We start from the raw sequence: 25,814 nt of genomic DNA, 5'->3' as shown, positions 1-25,814 counted from the left end.
AAACCAAAAATTAAAATTTAAAATTAAGAATTTAATTATCTAATTAAATATATAATTTTTAATTGTTTACAATTAAAATTGTACATTTCATTTTAGAACTAAGAATCTATATTCTCAATTAAATGTGTGAAACAATTTTTATTTATTTTAAATTTAAGAATTTAACTTTGGAAAACAAAAAATTATTTTTTATTTTATTTGAGTACTGAAAAATTACATATTTAATTTTTAAACAAAGCATATATGTTAAATTCAAATTTTTATTATAATATGAATTTTATTTTTTAATTAAGAGTTCAACATATAATTCATTTGAATAAAATATTTCCTTTTAAAATAAAAATCTTATGTATGTATATATTAACTAAAATTCTATTATTAAAATTATAAATTATTAAATTATAAATATTTTTCAATAATATTTTTAAGATTATTATTTTTTAATTAAAGAAACTAATAAAAGTTATAAAGTGCAAAGTTAAACTATTATTATTCTGATAAATAAAATTTTTATCAATCAAAAAAATAAAAGTTTTTAAAATAAACATTGAACATTAATGTAAATATAACGTTTTATTACTTATAGTATTTAAGGAAGGATAAAAGAACATACGTATTGACTTTCTGGAGAAAATATTTAAACTCATACTTAAACACTAACTTGGTACACTTTTAAAACGTTTTGATATTGGTTATGAGCTCAAAAATATATAACAATTATTTAAATATAAATTTCACTACCTTTCAAAGCATTTTTATTTGTTATTTATTATGTTTTTTTCTCTATATAATAATATTTGGTTTGGCAACTTACGTAAATGTTTCATTTCAAATAAGTTTAGTTTCTCAACAATCAATTTTCATGTTATTAACTTTTTATTGTATTTGATTTGTTGCTTTGAAAAAAATTTGGTGCTTTAATTATTTTATTTCTTAACAGCTGTTTCACTGTTAATAATACTTAAGCGACGAATGTTGGGTTTATCGTAATCCTCCATCGAAATCCCCCTCGATAGTTTGCGTGTACCATTCGTACCATCACCAGAACCGCCAGAACTGGTGGAGTAAGCACGACCACGATCGACTCCAGGCATAACAACAGATGTTAGCAAGCCTTGACCTTTGCAGAAAAGCAAAATAGATTGTGCTACTTTACCGGGCTGAAAAAAAATAAAATGAAATAATTGATAATGTTTCAGTATAATGTGGAAAAATTTTAATTAAAGATTGTGAAAATACGTACAGCATCTGCCAAAACATCACCAGCTCTTTCAATCTTTAACATTGTTACTTTCTCCTTCTCTACATCACGGTGAAGCTTCTCAACCATAGATGCGTATGGACTAAGCATACCGGTTATTAAAATAACATCGACTTTGCAGCCCTTCAACGTTAAGTCCTTTCGACTGAGTTTGAAAAAAAAAAAAAATTACGTATAAAGAAAAAATTATAGATGTTTTTCTGTAAATAAAACTTACTTCATGAAGGCTTTTACGTAGAGTCCAACATTTTTGCTGTTCAAAGAGCTACGCAAACGTTTTTGAAACTCGGTTACAATTTTTTCCTTATCCGGATTATCACCCACTAATTGCTATATTTTTTTATGTTTTATGTGGAGTTGCAATGTGGTAACAGTGTTACGTGTTTTCATGTTAATTTTTTGAATTTTTAAAGAAAGTGTTGAAGACGCGAATGAGATGTAATAAAAATTATAATTTTTAGTTTATGATATAATAAATGTATATATTTCAGTTGTTTAGCTAATCTTATGTAAGCAATGTTATTTTAGTAACTTTAATTGTTATTGCACTACCATTTGTGTTTAATTATTAATGAAAGAGTATCAAAACTTTTAAACGCAAATCAAAAATAATTTATATTTTAAAGAAAATGTTATTATATTCTATATAGTGATATCCTTAAATAGCAGCTAGAGATAACTGTCCAAACTAAGCATTCAAATTTTTCAAAAGAGCTTTCTCTCACATACTTCAACGTGAACTGGGAACGTAAGGGACAATTTGTCCCTTTGTTAAAAATGCTTTATTGAAAAGTCCAATTTCATAGGGATTAATTCGTCTCATACACATAATTTTGTGCTGAATGATTCAGATATCTCTTTTTGTCTTGAGAAGTAATTGTAGTTTAAGTTAAAATAATTTTTAATTTGATTTTCAATTTATTCTACCTGAAATTTGGAAAAACTCACTGAAATTTTTGTAAAACTCACAGTGTATGATTAAAATGTTGAAGTAAACTGGAATTTCTCAAAACAAAGTATGTACTATAAACTCATATAAGCTTAAGAATAAGAATATGTATATGTAGTTTATTTTTAAAGTAAATTGTGATAATCAATATCACCCTCTGGTGATAATTGTGGTATTCCTGCAATCTTTTAGGAATTTTCATTAAACAAAATCATAAGTCTTGATTTATTAGTAATTTTCTAATAATTCCATTACAATGCTGTATTGTAAAATAGCAATCGTATAGAATAGTAAATTGAAGATCAGAGAGAATAATACACTATTATACAATACTACAACTTTATTATATATCTCTGTTTACTATATTTAGAAAGTACCTTAAATATTAATTGTGCATTGTCTTGAGTACTACAACAATACTATAACTACAACTTTATTATATATCTCTGTTTACTATATTTAAAAAGCACCTTAGATATTAATTGTGCATTGTCTTGTGTAAGATAAATATGCATTTAAAAACCAACACTGATGTTGAATTAATATAAAACAGCTATAAACTATAACTACAAGGTGAGATGAAAAAACTGCAACCAACTTCAGACTGCTGTCATTTCTAAACCGCTCGTCCCACAGCTGTCAGATTTATTCTAGTGACAGCTCATTATATTGTTTACAAGCGCACAAAAGCATTTTGGTGGGAATTTTTCAAAAAAAAAGTTATTTGTGATGGAATTCAAGCGTGATAGTGTGATTGCTTTGCATTTGGCTGGAAAACCACAAGTGGCTATCGTTAGAGCCCTCCAGCATTTAGAAGTGAATAAATGTTTTGTGTCTCGTACCATCGCTCGTTACCATGATACTGGTAGCGTAGCCCGACGTCAAGGAAGTGGACGAAAAAAAACAGCAACATCGGCAGAAATGGTTCGAAAAGTGAAAAAGCGAATTGAACGAAATCCGCGTCGCAGTGGACGAAAAATGGCTCGTGAGCTGAACATATCGCAATATGCCATTCGGCAAATATTGAAAAATGAGCTTGGACTAAAGCCATTCAAGTTCCAAAAAGTGCAAGATCTTACTGATGCGCAAAAAAAAGTTAGACTCGAAAAAGCTAAAGAGTTGTTTCGCTTGGCCGAAAGTGGTGAACTGCCGAATTTGGTTTTCTCCGATGAGAAACCATTCGTTATCCAGCAGTTTGTAAACAAACAAAATGATCGTGTTTACTTGCCAGAGAGGTCAGCTGAAAATTTGCAACTTCGGTTGGCCATCACAACTCAAAAGCCGGCCATGGTGATGGTGTGGGCCGCCATAACAGCCGATGGTCGCTCGCCGCTCGTATTCATCGACCGTGGTGTCAAATTAAATGCGCAAATCTATCGCGAAAATATTTTGGAGGGAGTTCTGAAGCCCTGGGCACGCAAACATTTCGGCCGCAGACCTTGGACATTCCAACAGGACTCAGCACCATCGCACTCAGCACGCGCCATCCAAGAATGGTTAAGAAATGAGGTTCCTCGCTTCATTTCCACCGCACAATGGCCACCAAAATCTCCGGATGCCAATCCGTTGGACTATTGTGCCTGGGGTATTTTGGAAAGCAAGGTTGGAACTAAAAAATACCAAAGTGTCGATCATCTCAAGCAAGCGCTTCGCCGAGAATGGGACAAAATACCGCAGAGCCACTTTCGGGCAGCGTGTGATGGTTTCATTGGCCGTTTGAAGGCCATAGTTCGTGCCAAAGGTGGCCAATTCGAACAAATCTAAACCGATTCTCAAATTTGATGTTATTTCCATTTTTTGCTTTCATTCAATAAAATTTAAAAAAAATGAAAAAATTATGGCGTTTTACTTTGTTGCAGTTTTTTCATCTCACCTTGTATATAACTTCTATATAACTATAGAAGGCTATATATAACTTCTTCCTAATTTAGTATTAAAAATATATAGGCGAGTTTAAATTTGTTCGGTATAGAAAAAATTTAAGTTTAAGACTTATTTACTTTCTATGTGCCAATTGTGTTCGTTTAATGTGTGAATATCATAAAACCTATATATAGTATTCTAAATTAGTTGTATTATATTTTGATATTTTCAAATAAAGTAACTAGTTGATGACAATTTGGTACTATTCGAATGATTACAATGTAAGTACAGTATGGTATATTACCAGTTTTTATTAATTTGTCTAATACAAAGCTTTTTAGAATATAAATATCACAATTTAAATATACATAACATAATTATGTATGTAGGATAATACTATTTTAATAATACTACGTTTTTATTTTCAAAATCGTTGGTTTTGATACCTTTTCATTAAAAGCACAAACTATTTTTGTAATTACAAGTGAGTAGATAGAAAAAAGCATGCATCGTTAAATAAAAAAAAATTAAATAAAATAAAAATGTATAATTCAATTAAATATATATATAAATATAAATATAAATATAAATATAAATATAAATATAAATATAAATATAAATATAAATATAAATATAAATATAAATATTAAATAAATATAAAAAATATAAATATAAATATAATAAATATAACTATAATATAATTAAAATATTAATATAAATATAAATATAAATATAAATTAATAAAATATAAATATATAAATTAAATAAATATGAATATAATTAAATAAAAATATAATATAAATATAAATATAAATATAAATTATAAATATACTGCTTTCTATACTCACCTGCTATATACAAAATATATATAAAAAATTCTATAAAATATATAAAAAAAAAGTATATATGTACAAATAAGAATATATATATATATATAATAAATAAATAAATATATAATAAATAAATAAATATATAATAAATAAATAAATATAAATATATAATAAATAAATATAAATATATAATAAATAAATATATATATAGATATATAATAAATATATAAATATAAATATAAATATAAATATAAATATAAATATAAATATAAATATATAAATATAAATATATAAATATAAAAATATAAATATAAATATATAAATATAAAAATACAAATATAAATATATAATTATAAATATACATACATAAATATTAATATACAAATATAAATACATATATATAAATATAAAAATATAATCATAAATATATAAATATTAATATAAATATAAATATAAATATAAATATAAATATAAATATAAATATAAATATAAATATAAATATAAATATAAATATAAATAATACACATATATAGATATGAATTCATTACGTTTTGAAGCGACTGATCAATAAATATTGATTAAATATATATTTTCTATGCGTTTAGCTAAGCTACCATTAGCCTACCACTAGGGAGCGAAATCCGATCATTTTGAGTCTTAAATTTCCGAAGCACTTCTGCCGGAAATACAATTTGTTTCAAACCATTGCAATAGCCTTTAGAAACATTATGTTCCGATTCTAAATACGTAAGATTTATTAGCATTGAGATATCCTGAAAAAATAACCGTTTCTGGTTATACGTTTATAGCGACATCACACTATTACGTTTATTTAGCATTTCTTTCAAGTTTGTCATTATTTGGTGAAATATGGACGATGTTATGCTACCCACAGCTGTGATGTTGTAGCAGTGATGTAAGTTGCTGTTCAATTAATATGTATCATTTTTTTGGGATTCTAAAAAATATTTAATTTTAATTTGTATATGCAAAATAATGTCCACCATTTTTGCTTAAAGGACAGCTAGTAGGACAACATGGCTTACAGTTTCCATGTATTGAATTATATGTGCAATAATTGCTTAATGCAGAATTGCTATTTTGTTTACTCTTACAAATATTGAATTTCCTTGGCATATTTCTGTATGGATTTTGTATGAAAACTGACACATTCATGCCCATTTTTCAAAATAATTGGGTTAGAATAAACGTACTGTAATATATCTAGTAAATTTAATTTAAAAAAATAATAACTTATTATAAGCTAATTAAGTAGAATTACACATGCAAATACCGTAATAATACTATAATAATAAATAAAAACATAATAAATATATTGTACAAAATAAAAAAAGAATAAAAGAATAAAGAAAAAAGTAAATTAAAATATAAAAAACATTATTTTAGAATTATAATTTAATTAACAATAGTTAAAAAATAATTAAGACTATTTTTTATTAATTAACTTATTAAACTTATTCACTGCAATACGTAATTAATGTGCATTAACTTGCAGTGGTGTAAACTAGATTCAGTTTAATTGATTAAGCTTAAACTTTAAACTTTAATAGAGTACCAACTGATTATATTAGTTAAATAAATAGTTCTCTGCTCTACATAATTATTGTGTACTAAAAGCAGTGCATTAAATTACAGCTGTGTGAACTAGTATAGTAGATGGCATGCAAATATTTAAATAAATAATATTAAAAATAATAAATACTTTAAAAGTAAATAAACAATAAATTTTTAAATGGAAAGAAATTAAAGGATATATTTGATCAGATTTTGATTTAAATTTAGCAGTGTTTAAATGTTCCAATTATCTTAATTACACTTGGAATGTTTAATTTTAATTTTTCATTTGATTTTTCAAATTGTATAAAAATACAATAGTTTAGCTAATAAAAACAAATAAAATAAATTAACAAAATTTAAAAACGGATCTAAGCGGTTACTAAATGAGAAGTAGTAGGAAAGTAGTATGCTACAAAAAAGGCTTCTAAGCAGTTAAGACAGGACTGCCGGTAGGGGAGTATAAAGTTGTGAAAATGAAAAGTTATCGTACCTCGATAACCTTTGAATTTGTAGTCAACGGTGTTTGAGTTTTTAACAGTGTATTTTGTATGCATTTTATTTAAGTTGTCCACGTATAATAAAATTTATAATTTTATTTAATTTTTATTGGTTGGTTTAAAAAGAAAGAAAATCAAAAGAAAAAAATACACCAAAAAAATTAATTAATATCTTAAATCACATTTATTCACATTTAAAACACAACATTTATTTTAAACAAAATCTGTTGTATTTTTATTTATTAAATTATTTAATATTTAATTGTTAGTAAATAATAGTTATACTTACGTGTCCAAATTTATGATACATTAAGAAGCTTTCAGCCGATTGTGCAACTTCGTCATTCTTCCAAGAAATGAACTGAAATTAAGTAAAATGATTTATCATAATAATATAATATATGATATTAAAAAAATTTTTTGATAAAGGTTTACCTTATTTTTAAAAGATTGTAGTACAGTTGCAGCACTACCAGTAGCATTTATAAGTATTAAACCAAGCACACGGCTTGGATGTGCTAAACCAAATCTAGCCAAAACATTAGCACCAGCACCTTCACCAAGCCCAATAACATATTTGACGTGCAAAAAGTCCAAAACTGTAACAAGATCTTCACCGAGCATTTGTAACGATGGAAACTGGAAGCTGTAACGAAATGAAAGCAATTAAATAATTATATATATATCTAAATATTAATACAGTATTTTTACTTACGAATCAAGAAGTGGATCAGCATTATCTCCATGCCCTGGCACGTCTATATGAATAAAACAAGAACGCTCCTTTATTTCAGTCATGCAAGGACTGCTAACAAACTCTTGGAACGAATTATCTAAAATCAGATGAAAAATAAAGGATAAACTTACTCTGATAATAATATTATAAATAAATACAACAAATTATAATAAAAACTAGATATCAAAACCAGTCGATTGTTTTTTTTTTGTACTTTTACTTAAAACGTACGGAATAGGAATTAAACGTTGTCCAAAGTTAAATAATTCATTTCTTGTAGAATTTCTTTGAAAGAAGCTTTGAAACGATAGTTAGGTATGGCAGTTTTGGATATCTTTATTCTAAATCACTGTGTCGTTTGGATGAGTAAAGCAATAGATATTAAAGGAATTAGAAAAACATAGTGTTTGGACGACTTTTTGAAAGTGCTGGACAGTGGTTCAGTAAATGAACTATATGGTATATCAGATTATTTGGTTGTTAATATACCAGTTAGATTGTGCCATATTACTATATCCACTGTAGGAGACAGTGAGATGATAAGAAAAGATGAAGGCGAATCAGTTACTTTATTTTTATATGTTATAATGACTTATTATTTATATTTAATTCTTATATTTATTGATTTTAGTACAATAATTAAAAATAATCTTGAATTGCACAGTTTGAAAGGAAAAAGGAAATATTTAATTTACTAAAATTTACTAAATACCTATTTCCTAAACCGTTTTATTTTTATTTACCCAATAATACTGACAATTATGTAGTTGATCTTCAAATTTCACTGTGCTGGTTTATTAATGAGGTAATATTAGCGATTTCTCTACTCCATATAAAGATTTATTAATATATTCATAGAGTTTTTTATCAATTGATAACTATTATTTCAGGGAGTTTCCCTGAAGATGACTATGGAAGATAGTCGAAATATCGGAAAATATGTTAATAAAATAATTTGTGTTAAATATAAATAATAAATTATAATTTTTTTATTTTAATTTAAATGATCATAAATTATTCGCTCATAAATTATTATAAAAAGACTTTAAATTCAATCCATTAAGGTTAAAAGTGCTATTATTGATTGTATATACTTTTAAACAAATACGAGTGTGTTTGCCTCTATATATAGATGGTTTAAGAAATTATATACTTAAAAGAATATGACTCGAATTATTGACCAAGAATGAAACCATGGACATAATTACTAAGAAAGAAATACTTGTGAATACAGTTTGTGGATAGAGAGCGATGATGGGAATATGTTTAATATATTTGTTTTTATCTAATTTACTTTGTATCTACGTTGTCATTCGGATTCATAACATTATTATTATGAATGTTTAAAGTAAATTTTTATTGGTTAGAGTAATATAAATTTATGAAAAATATTAATTGCACTCCACTTACGATTACATCCCAAATCATGTACAGTTAAGAAAACAGCACGCTTTTCCTGTTGCGACAAGTCCCCCTATAAGAGAAGTATATTTCATATTGTTTAGTTGAAGACATCATTAAAATTTGATTAATTAATTTGGAATTAAATTCAATTAAGTTACGATTACTTACTTGTACTGTTACAGTCAAATCGCCACTTTTTTCCGTATTAACAACATATTTCTGAGGAGGAAAAGTTTTTAAAATTAATTAACAATGGAATTTTGTAAAATAAAATATTTGAATTAATAAAAATAATAATAACAATAAAGGTTAAAGCTTAAAATGGCATGAAATGACCAATGTGATTCAAAATTTACAATTTTAGCAATTTTCTGAAACTAAAATGAAAATTCGAAGTGAAATTCTTTGCTTACATTTATGTTCATTTTAAATTTTATTATAAAAAATTTAAATCATTATTTCAGCTTTAAATACTTTAAACTCCTTCAATAACCATTTTCTTCAGCATTGGACTAAAAATAACAATTCTGCACTAGAAGTTTTCAACGATTGTGTATTTCTGAGCATCGGAAGCGTTTCATATGGTAAGTGACGGGTACTTTACTGTTCTGACAGAAACTATAAAAGTGTCAATTGTATTGAAAATAGCCTATATTTCTTCCTACTTGAGTGTTGTAAATACGTTCACCTGGTTCTAAACGACATACTTTATTTGCTTTGTAATTTTTTCTTATAAATTCATGTTTTGTTTTTCTTTTTCCCAATGTTTTATTATCAGGTGCTGAAGATGGTTGACGTTTAATGTCAGCGTTTGAGACATATTGAATTTATTGCAGCTACAAACTTTTAATCCTCTTAAAGCAACGCCGCAGTTGCTTTTGTTACTTAAGTAAATAACCAATAAATAGGTTGATATAATCAAATATAAAGGAGATACACATTTAATGTGCACACATTTGTATTGGAAGACAGAAGCATTGAATGAAGTCTAGTATCGACTATATTGCTGAGTGAAAATTTCTTCATGCCACACACGCACTCAAGCAGTGAGCAACATAAGGCGAATAAATATTAAAGATAATTATTAAAGATACGAGTAATAAATAAAACAGGTTAAAAATTTCTAAAATATATACACTTAATTAGAGCATATTCACACACATATTAATATATTAAGTACATATAGTTAGTTATACGTAATGCGTAACATTTTTTGTTATAGTTTATTTTAAATTAATTTATCTACTCGTAAACCACCCATGGACCTATTGGTTTCTGGCTAACCCAGAACCTAAACTCTGTGTACATTTTTAGTAAGCAATTTTTCGATTCAAATGAGCACTCGAAGCTCTATACCTGAGTTAGCATTACCAGACAGTTTTTAAAGTGTTTTCAGGACTCCAGGCCTCTGAATGCCATATAGCTCTTGTAAAAACACACCACTATCAGAGTGATGACACATTAAAAATGGATTCTGTAAAATATTGACTTCGATTTTATTAAGAAAACACAAAATATTCATTTAAAAATCAGTTCACTTCTGAAACAGTAAACATGTCGTTAGGATTAATCAAGTTAACATATTTATAGACTTGTTTTAGGCAGAATTCGGAATGGCCCTTAGTTTTTTCCGTGCGTTTGTTTTTCACTCTCAATGACAGCTTTGTGTTATGTTGTATTAGCGTGATGTAAAATTCAATTGTTGTCTAGTGCTGTTTAAATCCAGTTTTAAGAAGTTTCCGGTGAATCCGAATAATCGAACAACCTGAGAACTTTGGTTTTTAAAGAAATCCGAATAATATGAATAGCACTATTGTTGTTTTTTCGTATAATACCTAGATAATATTTTTTAATGACTGCCTAACTTTTCGGTATAAATTCAGAACGAATCACATCACGACAGTAAAAGAAAACTATATTAAACTATATATATATATATATATATATATATATATATAGAAAACTATATCCGAACTATATTGATATAAGTTTTACGGTTTCAGTTTATTTTTTTTCCCATTCCGATGTTTGTTGACTTATTTACTGTTATTTATTACTAGAGTCTTTAAGAAGCCTGTCCTTAGAACTTGATTGAAACTATCTCAACAAAGACGAAACGATGAATAATATTAATTCCTTCATTTTATAGTACTTTCTTTAGTTTGATCCCAAGAACGATCACTGACATGAGGTGGATTATGAATGTCTTTTTGATCATATTTAAATGTTTTGTAGCATTATTTGATGAAATAACCCTATTTTATAATCGGTTTATTTCTTCTTACTTACTCGAGTCTTACTCAATGACTCATTATTTACTGTTGTAAAGGCAATTCATATTGAAAACCACTTTTGACATCAATTAGCAATATATCTCATATTTCCATATGTGATTAATTTTATTAATGCAATATTTGAACTTAAGAAAAATCACTATAGAATAAAACGTATTTCGTTAGCTAATTTTGCGAAAAAACAAAAAGAATGATTAAATATGTTCATTTAATTATGAATATTGTCAATTAAAAACAGTAGACAACTTAGCTAAGCATTAAAAAATCAAAATCTTATACTTTGCCATATAGAATAATATCATATAGAATAATATCCAGAACTAAACTAATATTATTAATAACATTTGATTAATGTTAGGAAATAGTTGATTATTCCGCATCGATAAAAACAAAAAAAAAATAATACAATATAATTAGAATTAATAAATAATTAATCTTAATTATAGAATATTATGAGTAAATTATTTTAAAGGAATACATACTAATTTTTTAAGTAAAGTAGTGCATTAATTGACAATACTATTTAATATAGTGGTTGATTGTCCCTATTTTTCCGAATAGCGTTGAAGATGTCATCAATTTCAGCTGAAATATTTCGTGATATATTTTTGACTTAGTATGTATTCATGTATTTTTAGTGAATTTTTGGTAGTTAATTTTTTGAAGCAATTTTGGTAAATGTTAATATTTTATATTTAACTTTATAAATTGATTTAAAAAAAAAATTAATATATAAATAAGCCGAAATTACAATGAAGAGTATGATATTAACAATCATAACTCGTGAGATTAGAGATTCATGTCGGTACCTATACTATAGGTCTGCTACTATGTTGAAGGAGATATTTATAAATGTCTATTATTTCAATTAAAGAAATACATCAATAATAATGTTATAATTTGGCTTGAATATTAATAATTGACTAAGTTTAATTTAAAGAAGTTCATTAAACAAAATAAAATTAGAAACAGAATTCATTTGAAGTTATTGTATATAAGAGTTATATGAGAATAATAGGCACTGTGAAATATTCTATAATATACACGTTGAAAGTTATTCCTTGAAAAAATCTTTTTTACTTATTATACTTAAACCAAATAATTGAAGTATATTTTATAAATAAATATCTGCATTTTATTTAAAATTTTTGAAGTAATGTATATATAAAATATTAAATAACAGAACGTTTAACGAGACGATAACATTTCCCTTAAATTTGTTTATATCAACCAGTTCACATAATCATTATAGAAGTCATGGCTTAATGTATTATATAGTAAAAATTCACTGACTAAAAAAAAATTGCTTCTAACAATTATTGCAATTATATATAAGCACTATTTTAAATTTGTGTCAGTAAGGGCATCGTCTGCATGAGCATGAATTGCGGGTTATTGTATGATGCACCCAGTATGTATTCCATATATTTTTAACGTTATTTTAGTAAATAGTTTATAAGTTAGTAAATAGTAATAAGTTTAGTTAAAGTAATTTTTAAATTTCTTTTAATTGATTTTTAATATAATTTCTTATATAAAAATATTTAAATAAATTTTTAAACTAACTTTTTGTTTAAAGTATAGTATAATTTCAATATTTGAATTTGTTGACATTATTATAGGGTAGGGTATGAATTATTAATATTAAGAGATTATATAATCATGTAACTGAAAATACTATAGTTCAGATTCTATATTTTATATTACTTAAAATAAGGATATAAATATAGATATTAAAACAATGATTAACGTACAAAGCATTGTCAAAAGACTTGCAAATGAAAAACTTTTCGCATAAATATTTATATATCAATCATATGCAAAGCACTATACAAATTATTTATAAAGTGAAAAATTGCTTTTAACAATCATTGTAATTATATATATAGTATAGCACTATTTTTAGTTTTTGTGGAATAGTTAAAGGTTCACCCGCATAAGGTTGGTACGTGGGATATGTTATCGATACACCCAGTATTCCATACATTTATAAAGTGATTTTGGTAAATAATTTTTTGAGAAAAGATTTGGCAGAGTATAATGCAGTTTTACAATATGAATTTGCTAGTATTATTACGTACGGTATGAATTTTACAATACTAAGTTTATGAGATTAAAGAACTGAAAATACTACATATGTTCTGCTATGGAATGGATATATATTTATGAAAGATCTATGATATAAATTATAGAAATAAACTGATGTAGTATTATTATAATTTTATTTAATTTGACTAAATTGAATAAAAGCAAGTTCATTAACATAGTTTTTGTATTTGTTAAATTTTAGTTCATTAGCATTATCGGTTGTTAAATGATCAATATTCTTAAAAAGCAAATTTTAAACTAAACTATGATATCTTGAATCACAGTTCTGTTTAACATATGTCATTGAAACAGTGCTGCCAACAAAGTCTACAAACTGGGTACTCCTTTATTTTTTAATCACGCTTTTAAAATTATTTAAATACCTTAATGATGTGTAGTGTATTGAGTATATGATAAAATATTTTATGTTACTTACTATGTTTAACATTTTCGAATTTCGACAGAATATTTTAATATAGATTTTTTTTTTAGAAAAGTATACAAATATATGGTTTTTCGTATTTAATATTATATTTAATCATTTATATAACTGCTAATACAAATAAGTCATTAAGTTAAAGTGATAATCGCTCATTTTCTAAAGTTAGCTATATTGATTCATGCCATCGTATCGCTTCTAATATAAACAGTTTGGATTCTTTTAATCTTTTATTAATATAACACCCCAGTATTTATGTAGATAATGTAAACAATATTATTATTATTATAAACATAGTTATAAATTTTCTTTGAAATCGCATAAAATTGATTTCTTGAAGTGTTTTAATATGATATTGTAATCATCTTCTACATATTAGATTGTTTATACTATTGTAGCTATAAATGCTAATAAACCTTTTTTTAATAATTGTAGTGATTTATTTATCTACCAAAAGCGTATAATTTTGCCATAATTTTCATCTTAAAGTATACAAAAATGCTTAACTCTACATAAAAGCATCGCTCATATATTGCATGCGCTCGTGTGTATTTCAAAGATACAAAGTTAATGAGAATAAACAAATGATGCAGCATGCAAAGTACATACATTAAGACCGAAAAGTTTTCGGAAATTCTCATTTAAAATTCGCGCGCTGTATATTTTTCGATATTTTAAGTTTATGTAGTTTGGCAGCACTGTCCTTAATTACTATGCCAAAAATGAGCGCGATCTGTCAGACAGTTCGTTTACGGCAGCTGTTGAAACCAGTTCACCTCAGTAGGGCGTTGCGAAAAAAACAATGGAAAAAAATATTGAACAAAGAGTTTGCATCAAATTTTGTGTTTCGAACGAAATTTCGTGTGCAGAATCGTTGCGAATGCTACAAAAGGCTTATGGGGAATCAGTTTTATCGAAAACTCAAGTTTATGAGTGGTACAAAGCCTTCCAGGACGGTCGTACGACCGTCGAAGACATTTCGCAACGCACTACTGAGGTGAACTGGTTTCAACAGCTGCCGTAAACGAACTGTCTGACAGATCGAGCTCATTTTTGGCATAGTAATTAAGGACAGTGCTGCCAAACTACATAAACTTAAAATATCGAAAAATATACAGCGCGCGAATTTTAAATGAGAATTTCCGAAAACTTTTCAGTCTTAATGTATAAACAATTCGATTTGAAAATATTGAAGAACAATAAAATTGGAATTAGCCATAAATTAAAATGCAAAACAATCATACAAAATCAATTGAAAATAATGGTTTTTTGTCAATTGAAGTAATAAATTTTTAACTTGTTCGGCATGCAATCGAAAGTTAAGCATGTTTCATCGTTTATTTATTCTTCATAGATCATTGAAGCATTTTACACATTTTAATTAACATGATGAAAACACTGGAAGATTACATGAAGTGTACTGACGTTCGCTCTGAAGTCAACAATTGTATCTGCAATACAACACGAAAATTGCGAAACATTTAAGAACGAAATTTATAAAAATGGAAAGCAAACATCATAGTCAATTGTGCTCAATTAAATGCAAAGAAAAAAATATTAAATGAAATAAATGTGTAGGATAAAAATATACAAAAATTTTAATAAAAACTTAATGATCCATACATTTCGGATTTTATTATTTGCAAAACGATAGGCTCATTTGAACTTTTAACATTACAAGAAATTGTATTTGCCAAATGTTCTTCTCTTGTAAAAGACAGTACAAAAACAAAAAAAAAATAAAACCGTTTTCGAAAAACTCTTAATAATAAAAAAAAAGTTTAAAAGTTCAATCATATAAGTTTTATTTAATAATCGTGTAAGCGACAAATAACAACAATTATGGATTTTACATTCAAAATATTTTTATGGTACGGTTTTGTGTAAACAGCTAGTGGTTTATTTTTTAATTGTATTTCATTTAAACAAAAATATCTACTAGTAACCCCACATCTTCACTGATTATAAACATAGAACTTAATGTGTAGTAAATGATTTTAGAAATTTTTTTTTAGCATACATTTTTTTTTTGGTTTTAGTGCAATTAAGTATCAAGTAAATTGTTTGTTGCATTTTGTTGTAACAAGAATATCTATGAGTAATCTACGTTTTGTAATGACAATATTTTCAATATCTCAAATACTTTATATTATGTTTGGACACAATTTAATTTCGCAAAAATCTTAATTTCATCTTCGTTTCAGTGAAATTAAGTTGTTTTTTTCCATACAAAATTCAGTTTTAACGTTAGAACGAAATTAAGGAAAATGGCCTTAATTTCATTGAAACGAAGGCAGCAATTAAGGGATATTTCAAATGCAACTATGCTTCAGATTATTTTAAAGTAAAAGATAAAGTTGAGATAACGAAAAAGTGACATTTTTTTTAAATAAATGTCAGTAACAGTTGTCTTCGGGAAAATCCGGGAAAATATTTTGAAAGTAGTGCAAATTATTAAATTGAATAAGAGAAAAACCTGTAACTGATATTAATTTAAAATAGAGTGAAAACTACTGAATGCTATCGTTTATAGTTATAATAATCAACTTTTAAAATTTCACAGATAAAAATGGTCTTTTGAGTATGTAATTTTAACATTCGATTTGAAAGCAAAAAATATATGATTTCCTTAATTTGGAGCAGTATAAACAGTTTCGAAATTAATTTAATATCATTTTCACGAAATTAAGAAAATTTGGTTGTCTGAATATAGTATTAGTAAAAAATTTAAGCAACTTTTATTTTTTGACAAATGTTTTCAGAGAAGTTAGGTAGCGCTTAAAATGTTTGTTACATTTTATTGGAAGAACAATATCTACAGGTAACCTAAATTTTGTGATGACAATATTTTCAATATATAAATTATTACTTTAGTAAATGATTTGAGGTTCATTCATTTGGGGAATGTAGGTTACACTATATTTTTTAATTGTATTTTATTGAAACAAGAAATTTTAAATTAATTCATTATAATAACAATATTTTTAGTATCAGATTTTTTGTTTAATTATACATAAGAACTTATCTTGAAATTTTTCTTATTTTTCTCAATACAAGTTTATTCTTAATTAAATTTATATTAAATTAAATTATTTGTTTGGTAAAGTACAACAACATAAAAAAGAAGAGTTGTTAATCACATTTAAATACAGACATTCAATTATAATTTAAATACAATTATTTGAAGAGATTTTATGCATACAGTAGAATACTACTTAATTTTTATTGTGAAACTTTGAAAAAGAGCATAAGGATTTCTTTAACGTAGTACCCATACGAGGTTAACTCTGGTTTAAATAATTTGATTAATTTATAAAGAAGAAATTATTTTCGATTACAAATGGAATTATAAATATACAGGCATAGACTTATAAGCAAGAAGTATTAATTGTAATATATTAAGTAAAAAAAAGTTTTTTAATTAAATTTTAAAGTATATCATTTAATATACCTTCTAACGAATTTAAAGTAAAAGTCTCATATGTTTTTAAGCGATAACGTTAGGGGATCTCAATGACTTACATAGGCAATTGAGAAAATATCTAGTCTTCATCATTCCAGGAATATTTAAAAAAAAAGTAATGTTAAAGTTATGTTTCTTTTAGTTTAAATAATAAAGAACTTGTATGCTTTTCATTTAACCAATGGAAAGCACACACTGTATTGTCAAAGGACTTACAAATGAAAACCTTTTCTTATAAATTTGCATAAGTATTTCAACCAGATGCACTTCATCATTATACAAACTACGGTTTAATCTACTATATAGTAATAACTCATTAACTAAAAAAAATGATTTTAACAATCATTGCTATAATATATAAAGCACTATTTTTAATTTGTAAGGAATAGTAAGCGAGGTTTGTATTTGTGCGGTATGCAATAAATCGTTCTCATGTAGATAATTTTTTAAACTCGTTTATTAACGTTTATGTTTGGATCCAAAATTTGTGTAGCATTGTATTAATATTTTTGGTAAAAAAATTTTTGGTGAAGGTATTACTAACAAACTTAACCTAATATATAAAATATAAGTTGAAAGTTCATGAAAGTTGATATTAATATTCTATTTCTCAATATTGTTAGTGATTTGACCAGATACTTTGAAGTCACTATTATAAATATTAAAGAAAAAAACAAAGCAAATTAAAAACTTCAGTAGATTTTAAATGTCTTCTCTTTTATATGTAAATAAATATCTAGGTCAAGTTAACAAAACAAATTCATCAATTGCTTTAGTAGAATAAATCATAATAAACACATATAAAATATATATAAACGATATCATCCTATTATAAGTCTACAGTTATGAAAAGCATTTTTGGAATAAAATTTAAATAATTCAATGCGTATTTCTGAATTATTACTCTTGAGAAACTTGAAACTCTTAACAACGTGTGCCGATGAAAAACTTAATAAAATATTATAGGAACAATAGACACTTCATTTTACTTAAAAATTTGACTTACAAAGTAATATGATTGGAAAGAGCTCTATTATAGATCATTTTTGACCAAAAATTGGTGATTATTTATAAAATTATTTGTTGGTAAATTATAAGAATTTACGGTTATAAATATTATTATTTTAATAACATTTTTGTACAAAGTCTTTTACTCACTTTTTTTGTGAAATTAGTATTATTTTTTTCGTGCTGCTCGTTAACCCTTTGTGCTTAGTTGAACACTGACTGACTGGCTTAACTCTATCTGAATAACATCGTTTATCCTCTTGTTGAGGAAGACACTTGTAGACTATGCCTAGAAGAAAAGGACACAACGGTATATATATTGTGCCAATGTCCAGCACTGATGACTTGACAGGCAACCTCAAACCAAATGAGCTGCTTGCAATAACAAGACATATAGTTGGCAATACTCGAAACGGCGTTGTATGGCCAGCCAAATTTGAATAAAATTAAATAAATTTTTTTGTTTGTTCTTTCATTCTTTCTTTGCTATTCGAAAACCCTCTAAATTTATATTTTTACTTCATTAAAAATTTTTTAACTAAATTAATGTTGATTCGAAAATGTATTAACTATTTAATTAACAAAAATTTTAAAAATATAATCAAATGCATTTTAAAGTTTTTACAGCACATTTTTAACCTTAAAAAAGTAGATTTGAATATGTTTCTAATATATTCCTTTATTCTATGTACCTGTAGGTATGTAGTCTCTCTAATATATTTCTGTGCTGTTAGTACTAAGTTTCTCAATCTCTGCAGTAAAGTAGACAACACGAACATAATCCTGTTGCTATTTGTTTTCATATTTACTTATTAAGCTCAGCAGTAAAGAACTTTTTCTTACAAAATACAAAACGTGTAGTAAAATGTCTTCGTTGTGTCTACAACAACAAGAAAAGCCTTAACAGAGGCCAACAATAACAGCAACATAAACAGCAACAAAAATTGTTTTGTTGTGTGAATTTTCCATACTTACACGTACATGAAAGTCAATTAAAGCGGACGTGATAATTTATAATTTTTTATTTATTGAGCTTATATTTTCTTGTTTATATAATTGACTTTTAATAATAAATAAGAGACGACAAAATGTGCAGACGGAAGGCGGCGGTCGGTACATACTGGCAAGTCAGCATTTATTTCTATAAGCCTCAGAACTTAATTAAAGAACACATTTCACTTATTTGAAGTGCTCTACTTGAGGACTCTTCAGCCGAATGTTGTTATTAGATTATAAACATTGTGAGGCATTTGATTTCGAGACTCGCTGCTCCACCAGCAAGCGTTGCTAGCAATTTCGCCGTATTAATTCAATTTTCAAAGTTGTGCATTTGACAACAACAAAGTAAAAGGAAAAGTTTTGAATTTAAACCTGCTTTTCCAAAAATAAATTTAAGTCTTTTTAAATTTTGTAAAAGCAATGTATGTAGCTACATATATGCGTAAAAATGTTATTAAATTTATTGAGAAATAATTCAATTTAATAAACGATAACCCAATATTAAGAAAAGTGCAAGATTAATTAAAATATATTCAAGTTTTCATATATCTATTTTTATATGTATTGATTGTTAACTTTTAAACGAACTTTTATAGATCCACAACATTTGTGCGTAGATGTTTAAAAATTCTACCTTTAGATCTGGTGTACGAACTATGTCTCATTGATGATATCGTAATTGGTTACTATTTATGATTAAGAAGCTTTAGTGCACAAGACTAATGCTCCACCTTACCAATGCTTGCATCTTCTCAAAGAGACTTAGTTCGAGTGCTAGATTTTTGGCACTTCTACCTTTAGACTCTTTAGGTCTAGCGTACGTTTAGTGGCTCATCCTTAGTATCACAACGAGTCATTATTTGTGTTTAGGACGCTTTGACGAACAAGACTACCACCTCAACCTAGCCAACGTTTGAACTCATATATAAATATAAATGTGCAAGTGACAAGCTGTCTCATAGGGTTTAAAAAGAGATACAACCATTTGATTAATCTTATATAAGTATATACATATTATATGTATATGTGTACATAAGCAAATATACAATACATATATGAAATGCATCATTACAATATTTGCCTATAATTTGTTACTAAAATTTATGAGTATATGAAATGAATAAAAAGTTAGCCCAAATGTGTCCTCTCAACTTATCAGAATACTTTACTTATTTTCTTGCAATTGAATTTTATTGAAGCAAGCAAAAAAATTTTTTGGGAAATTACTGTTTTATTTGAATATTCGATATAGGCATTTTAACTGTGAGCTGCGGTTTTGAGTCAGTCGACAAATGTGCCACACACTGCACAAGTTTCCACCAATCAATCGCAATCTTATCTATTAACGAATAATCACTTGTTGAGTTTCGCACCACTTTTGCAACAGATGTAGTATTCATTCGATCAACACCATAACGTTTTTCAGAAGTGTCAGTGTGCGGTCAGTATTGTAGATTTCTAATCCAAGATTCTTATGATTTATTCAAAGTGAGGTGTTCAAAGGTACTAAAAATAGATAATTGTGGTTTGCAACTTATACATAGCATTATCACAGTACATATTTAAAGCATTTATTAATGTATTTGAAGTTTTAAAATCTCAATTAACTGAGACACAAATACTTCTGTACATTTATAAACAATTAAGTCCACTGTCATAAGTGAAACATGGATATAATATTATCACCATTTTGGAAGTTATGACAACAGTATTTTGAAAGTTCATTGTATGTTAGTTCAGCTGAACCGCCTATATACATATATATGTTTGTTTAATTAACTCATTTAAATCAAGTTTACAACTTAGGTTTATATATATTTTGTGCAAGAAGCATTCGGAATTTATAATTTAAAAAATAAGCGTAAAAAATAACAAAATTTGAACATATTTTTGACAAAAATAATTCTACATATATAAATGGCCAAATAGGACAAAAATACCTGAGCATAGCCAAGCAATACTGAGCTGATGAACCTCAATGTCAGATTTCTAGGTTGACTTGGCCGAACTTTGACAAGAAAAGAACCAGTCAGCTACTTCAACTAAGACGGAACCTGCTCAGCACTACGGTATCTGTGCTGACGGGACACTGCGTAATAGGAAGGCACGCTATGAGACTGGGTCTCCCCTTTAACGACTTTTGTCGAGGTTTTGGCTCTGAGGATGAGGAGGAGACTGTACTCCATCTCATGTGTCAGTGCCCTTCCCTAGCCAGAAGAAGATTAAAAAATCCTTGGATCTCCTTTTTAACTGACCTGACTGAGTTGTTATCCTGTAATGTTAGGGACCTAGCCAAGTTAATAGAACTGTCAGGTTGGTTTTCCTTTACCTAATAGGGGAGTCGTTACCTTTCTTCGGCGTTAAATGTATACTGATTAAAATCTATATACAAATAACGTAACTCCTGTGGTACCACAATGGGCCTTTATTTGTGCTTAAGTGGGCTTTTTGGGATACAAGGCCGCCACTCCAACCTATACCTACCTATACCTAAATGGCCAAATGACATATTCGCTTGGTATGTGTGACTTTATTCTATTTCTGATGGTTTGAGGAACGCATTCTAAACATATTACGAAAGAGTTGAATACATATAGATCGGTCTACGTGAAATGTATGTAGGATAGTTTTAAGCACTGGCATAGTTGCATTACCTTCGACGCACAGTGTGGCTAAATTAAAATTATACAATCAATATTCGCTATTTTCTGAATAGTAAAGATATTTCAGTGAATTTTTTTTCATTTATAGTTGTCTATGCATGTGACCACATTTGGAAGGATTCCGAAGAATCGATTGGGTTCAAAAAGGTCCAATTTAAAAACAGTATAAAGAAAAATATTTATTTTAATATCTATACTGGTTCAAAAAGTAACGAATTTTGATCATCTAATTTTAATTGAGTTACTTTGTGCGACGTTAGCGCACTATAATATATTTTTTTATTCGATGTAGTTAAAACCCCAAGTTAGTTTATTTTTTATTTTCAACCATTTTTCAGAAATTTACAATCATATTCTTAAATATTTTTAAAATCATAATAATGAAGAGAGGTCATATAGTTATTTTTATAGAGTATAACTTAGTAGGAGTTTAGTTTTAGGTATGTTTTAGTAACAGTGTTGAACATAAAAACAAAGTGCATTGCCAAACTACTTCTACTTCGATTCAGCTTAATGACAGTAATCCTTGATAAAGTTTAATAAAACTCTTAAATATCTTATTCAGGGAAATAATTGCAAAGTCAAAATCATCCTCCTAAAGTTATATAGTGTTCTTTATATTCGATTTTTCACATTTCGATTTTATGTGAAAGTTGATTGAGTAGATCCTTGTATTATTACACAGTCTAGTCCTCGTTTCGTATGTGACTACTCTGTGACTACTCGAATCACATAAAAAATTTATATAAGATTGACAACTATGGAAAATTAAATTCACATAGTGTCACGCACTAAAATCTATGCAAGCATGAGAACAAACAAAAACTTGCAGTTTCGTTTTTATTCATACTCATAGATACTAATGCGTTTATACACTTATACACTTATATATCAATACATCTATGTACATATATGTACAAGCTAACACTTTACTATTTTTTGATAAGCTCGCATTTTTAGTACGTGATTTTACTGTTTAATCATGTAAAACGAAAAATTACAGAAGCACTTTTTACAGCTATTGTGAGATACAAAATCGAATAAAAAACTCAAATAAACAACAACAAACGTATAAGAAATCCTCCATTGAGGTCAATGAGTTACTATCCCCTCGTCCTGAAAACCTACTAAGCAAACAGCAGTACAGCAGTACAGCAGTAAGCAGTACAACAGTCAGCAGTAAACATCAACAGCTCACATCAGTAGCACCTACATAGGAAAGTTCATGCACAGCGCATTATTCTCATACATAGCACAAAGGACGAACGAGGGAATAAGGCACACATACCAACATTATAAAAAACATTCTCTACATATAAAATGTATGGTAACATATATGTATATACATATAAGCAAATCCAAAAGTGTGCAAAGCATTATGGTAAAAAAGTAGCAACACAATAATGCAATTCAATCTTAGAAAATGTATGTCATGTGCGTGCGTATGTGTTAGTGTTTAATGCAAGCTTTTTCTTAGTATACATACACATTTGCATATAAATTTCATAATAAGTACGCCATTTATGAATTTCTAAGCACTAAAGCAGAAATCAAATGTTGAGGTATGAATTTGCCGGATTTTATGCATATGCATTCAGCCGAGGGCAAACGAACGTTACCAAGCATTAATTGCGAGTGGATGGGATAATGCGTTCGCTTACAGAACATGAAATGCTTGATATGTTAATGGCTTTGAGCCGCAAGCACAGTAGGTTGTACTAAATACATTTTATTTTTCTTTTTGTGGATCATCAGATATGTTCATAAATTTTTTATTATCTAACCAGAATTTTACCAGAAAGAATTACTATTAAGGTTACACTTTATGAAGTCATGACAGCGCCGTTAAAAGTGATTTCAACTTAACAAAAAGTACTTCATGTAAACGTAAAAAACTTTTAAAACATAAAAATAATAATAAAAATTTTACAATGATCAAATTTTAAACACATCATCAAAATAAAGTTGCTTAGTTATTTGAAGTTTCGACCAGATTAAAAAATATTTTTCCATATAAATAATTTTTATAAAGTCTAATACACCTTAATTTCGCACAAATCTAAATTTCATCTTCGTTTCAGCGAAATTAAGTTATTTTTTCCATACAAAATTCAATATTAAGGTTAGCACGAAATTAAGGAAAATGGTCTTAATATTGTTGAAACGAAGGTTGAAATTAAGGGACATTTCAAATGCAACTATGCATAAGACAAATTTTAAGCAAAAGACAAAGTTGTGATAACGAAAAAGTGACATTTTTTTAATAAATGTTATTGACAGTTAACTTCAATAAAACCGGGAAATATTTTAAAAGTAGTGCAAACTTTTAAATTTGGATATAGAGCTTTCTCTATATTAATTTATTATTTTAAAATGGAGTGAAATTTAATAATTCGCATACCTGAAATCCACTAAAGCAAATAAAAGTACTAAATGAAATAATAATCAACTTTTAAAATTTCCCAGATACAAATGGTGTTTGGAGCATGTCATTTTTAACATTCGATTTGTAAACAAAAAACATATGATTTTCTTAATTTGAAGCAGTATGAACACTTTCGAAATTAACGTAATTTCATTTTTAAGAAATTAAGGAAATTTGGCTGTCTGAACATAATATAAAGCTTTAATGTATTTACAATAAATAACACTAAATGGTAAGTAAAATCAAATATTTCAACAAAGTATCCAATAATTATATATCAATTACACTTTAAAGCTTCTAAAATGCTATGTAATGATCTGAAGTTATGTAGTAAATCTTTTTCAAAGAATAAAACCAATATTTTTTTATTTTTTGTTTTGATCTGATTTAGAAGCTTTCCTTCTGTTTAGTATTCAATATTCTAATGCTTTAATATATTAAATTCAAAAAGAATTTCGGAGATAAATTTTGTTTTTCTACAATGTATTATGTTTCCTTCTGCAGGCATAATTTACAGACAAAAGTTCGACAAGTATACTTATGCATATCTAATCAAATATTCCAAGTATTGATATATTCTTTACATTATTGAGTATTCATTAGAGAAATACAAACTAATGAAATATGTACGAGATATTTTATTTATTTTAATAATTTCGTTAGTGTAATAATTCTTATAAGTATATTGTCTTTGTATAAACTGTTTAAGGCGGTAGCCGTTATTTGCTGTGATGATCTGCTTTCAGATACAAGATACCAAACAGTTCTTTTGTCTAGAGCACGTATCAAAATTCAAAACTTTGCTCGAACATCTTTGAAAATATTTGCCTAGTTTTTGGGATGCCACATACGTGACACAATCTGTCGTCGTATTTTGTTATTGTTTCACCAAAACAGGCATTCAACATGCTAAATTACACATAAGCTATCCTTGCTGTTCTGAAGGGAAGATAATAAGCATAAATAAGAATGTTAATAATAATAATATTTTATGAAACTGAAATGCCAAAAAATAATTGTCTTAAATTTGGATTTTGACGCGGAATTACTTCCCATTTGTATTTTGTCAATGTTTTTGGGTATTTATATCTGTTGTTAGCAAGCATTTGTGTGCGAATTAAATTATTTTTATTACTAAATGTGCATAAATTTTATGAGAAGATAAGTTTACGAAGAAATGTTAATACTATTGTACATCTGAATGAAATAGTTGTAACCAAATCACATAATTTGCCTGAAGACAAGTATAAATTTTGATGAGTTAAATGAAATTTAATTTTAATGTTCAAAAATATATAGAATCATACATTAAGACCG

General features: G+C 26.8%; 1 protein-coding gene across 5 annotated transcripts in view; it reads right to left on the bottom strand.

Annotated features, from left to right (window-relative positions):
- Positions 1-882: 882 nt before the first annotated feature.
- Positions 883-25,814, bottom strand: part of LOC119680510 (uncharacterized protein ZK1073.1) — a 63,158-nt gene continuing 38,226 nt past the window's right edge. For 3 of the 5 annotated variants that reach the window (XM_038093345.1, XM_038093347.1, XM_038093348.1), the window contains 9 exons: positions 9,287-9,337; positions 9,125-9,188; positions 7,694-7,811; positions 7,414-7,624; positions 7,268-7,339; positions 6,972-6,980; positions 1,479-1,591; positions 1,244-1,406; positions 883-1,160 (listed from right to left, as the gene is read on the bottom strand). In XM_038093345.1, coding sequence (XP_037949273.1) covers positions 927-1,160; positions 1,244-1,406; positions 1,479-1,591; positions 6,972-6,980; positions 7,268-7,339; positions 7,414-7,624; positions 7,694-7,811; positions 9,125-9,188; positions 9,287-9,337 — 1,035 coding nt within the window. In that variant the 3' untranslated portion in view covers positions 883-926. The remainder of the gene's footprint in view (positions 1,161-1,243; positions 1,407-1,478; positions 1,592-6,971; positions 6,981-7,267; positions 7,340-7,413; positions 7,625-7,693; positions 7,812-9,124; positions 9,189-9,286; positions 9,338-25,814) is intronic. The other 2 variants (XM_038093346.1, XM_038093350.1) reach the window with 1 other exon arrangement.

Source organism: Teleopsis dalmanni, chromosome 2, assembly GCF_002237135.1.
Source record: "Teleopsis dalmanni isolate 2A chromosome 2, ASM223713v2, whole genome shotgun sequence".
Classification (NCBI taxonomy): Eukaryota; Metazoa; Arthropoda; class Insecta; order Diptera; family Diopsidae; genus Teleopsis; species Teleopsis dalmanni.
This window is presented reverse-complemented; position numbering and strand designations above follow the sequence as displayed.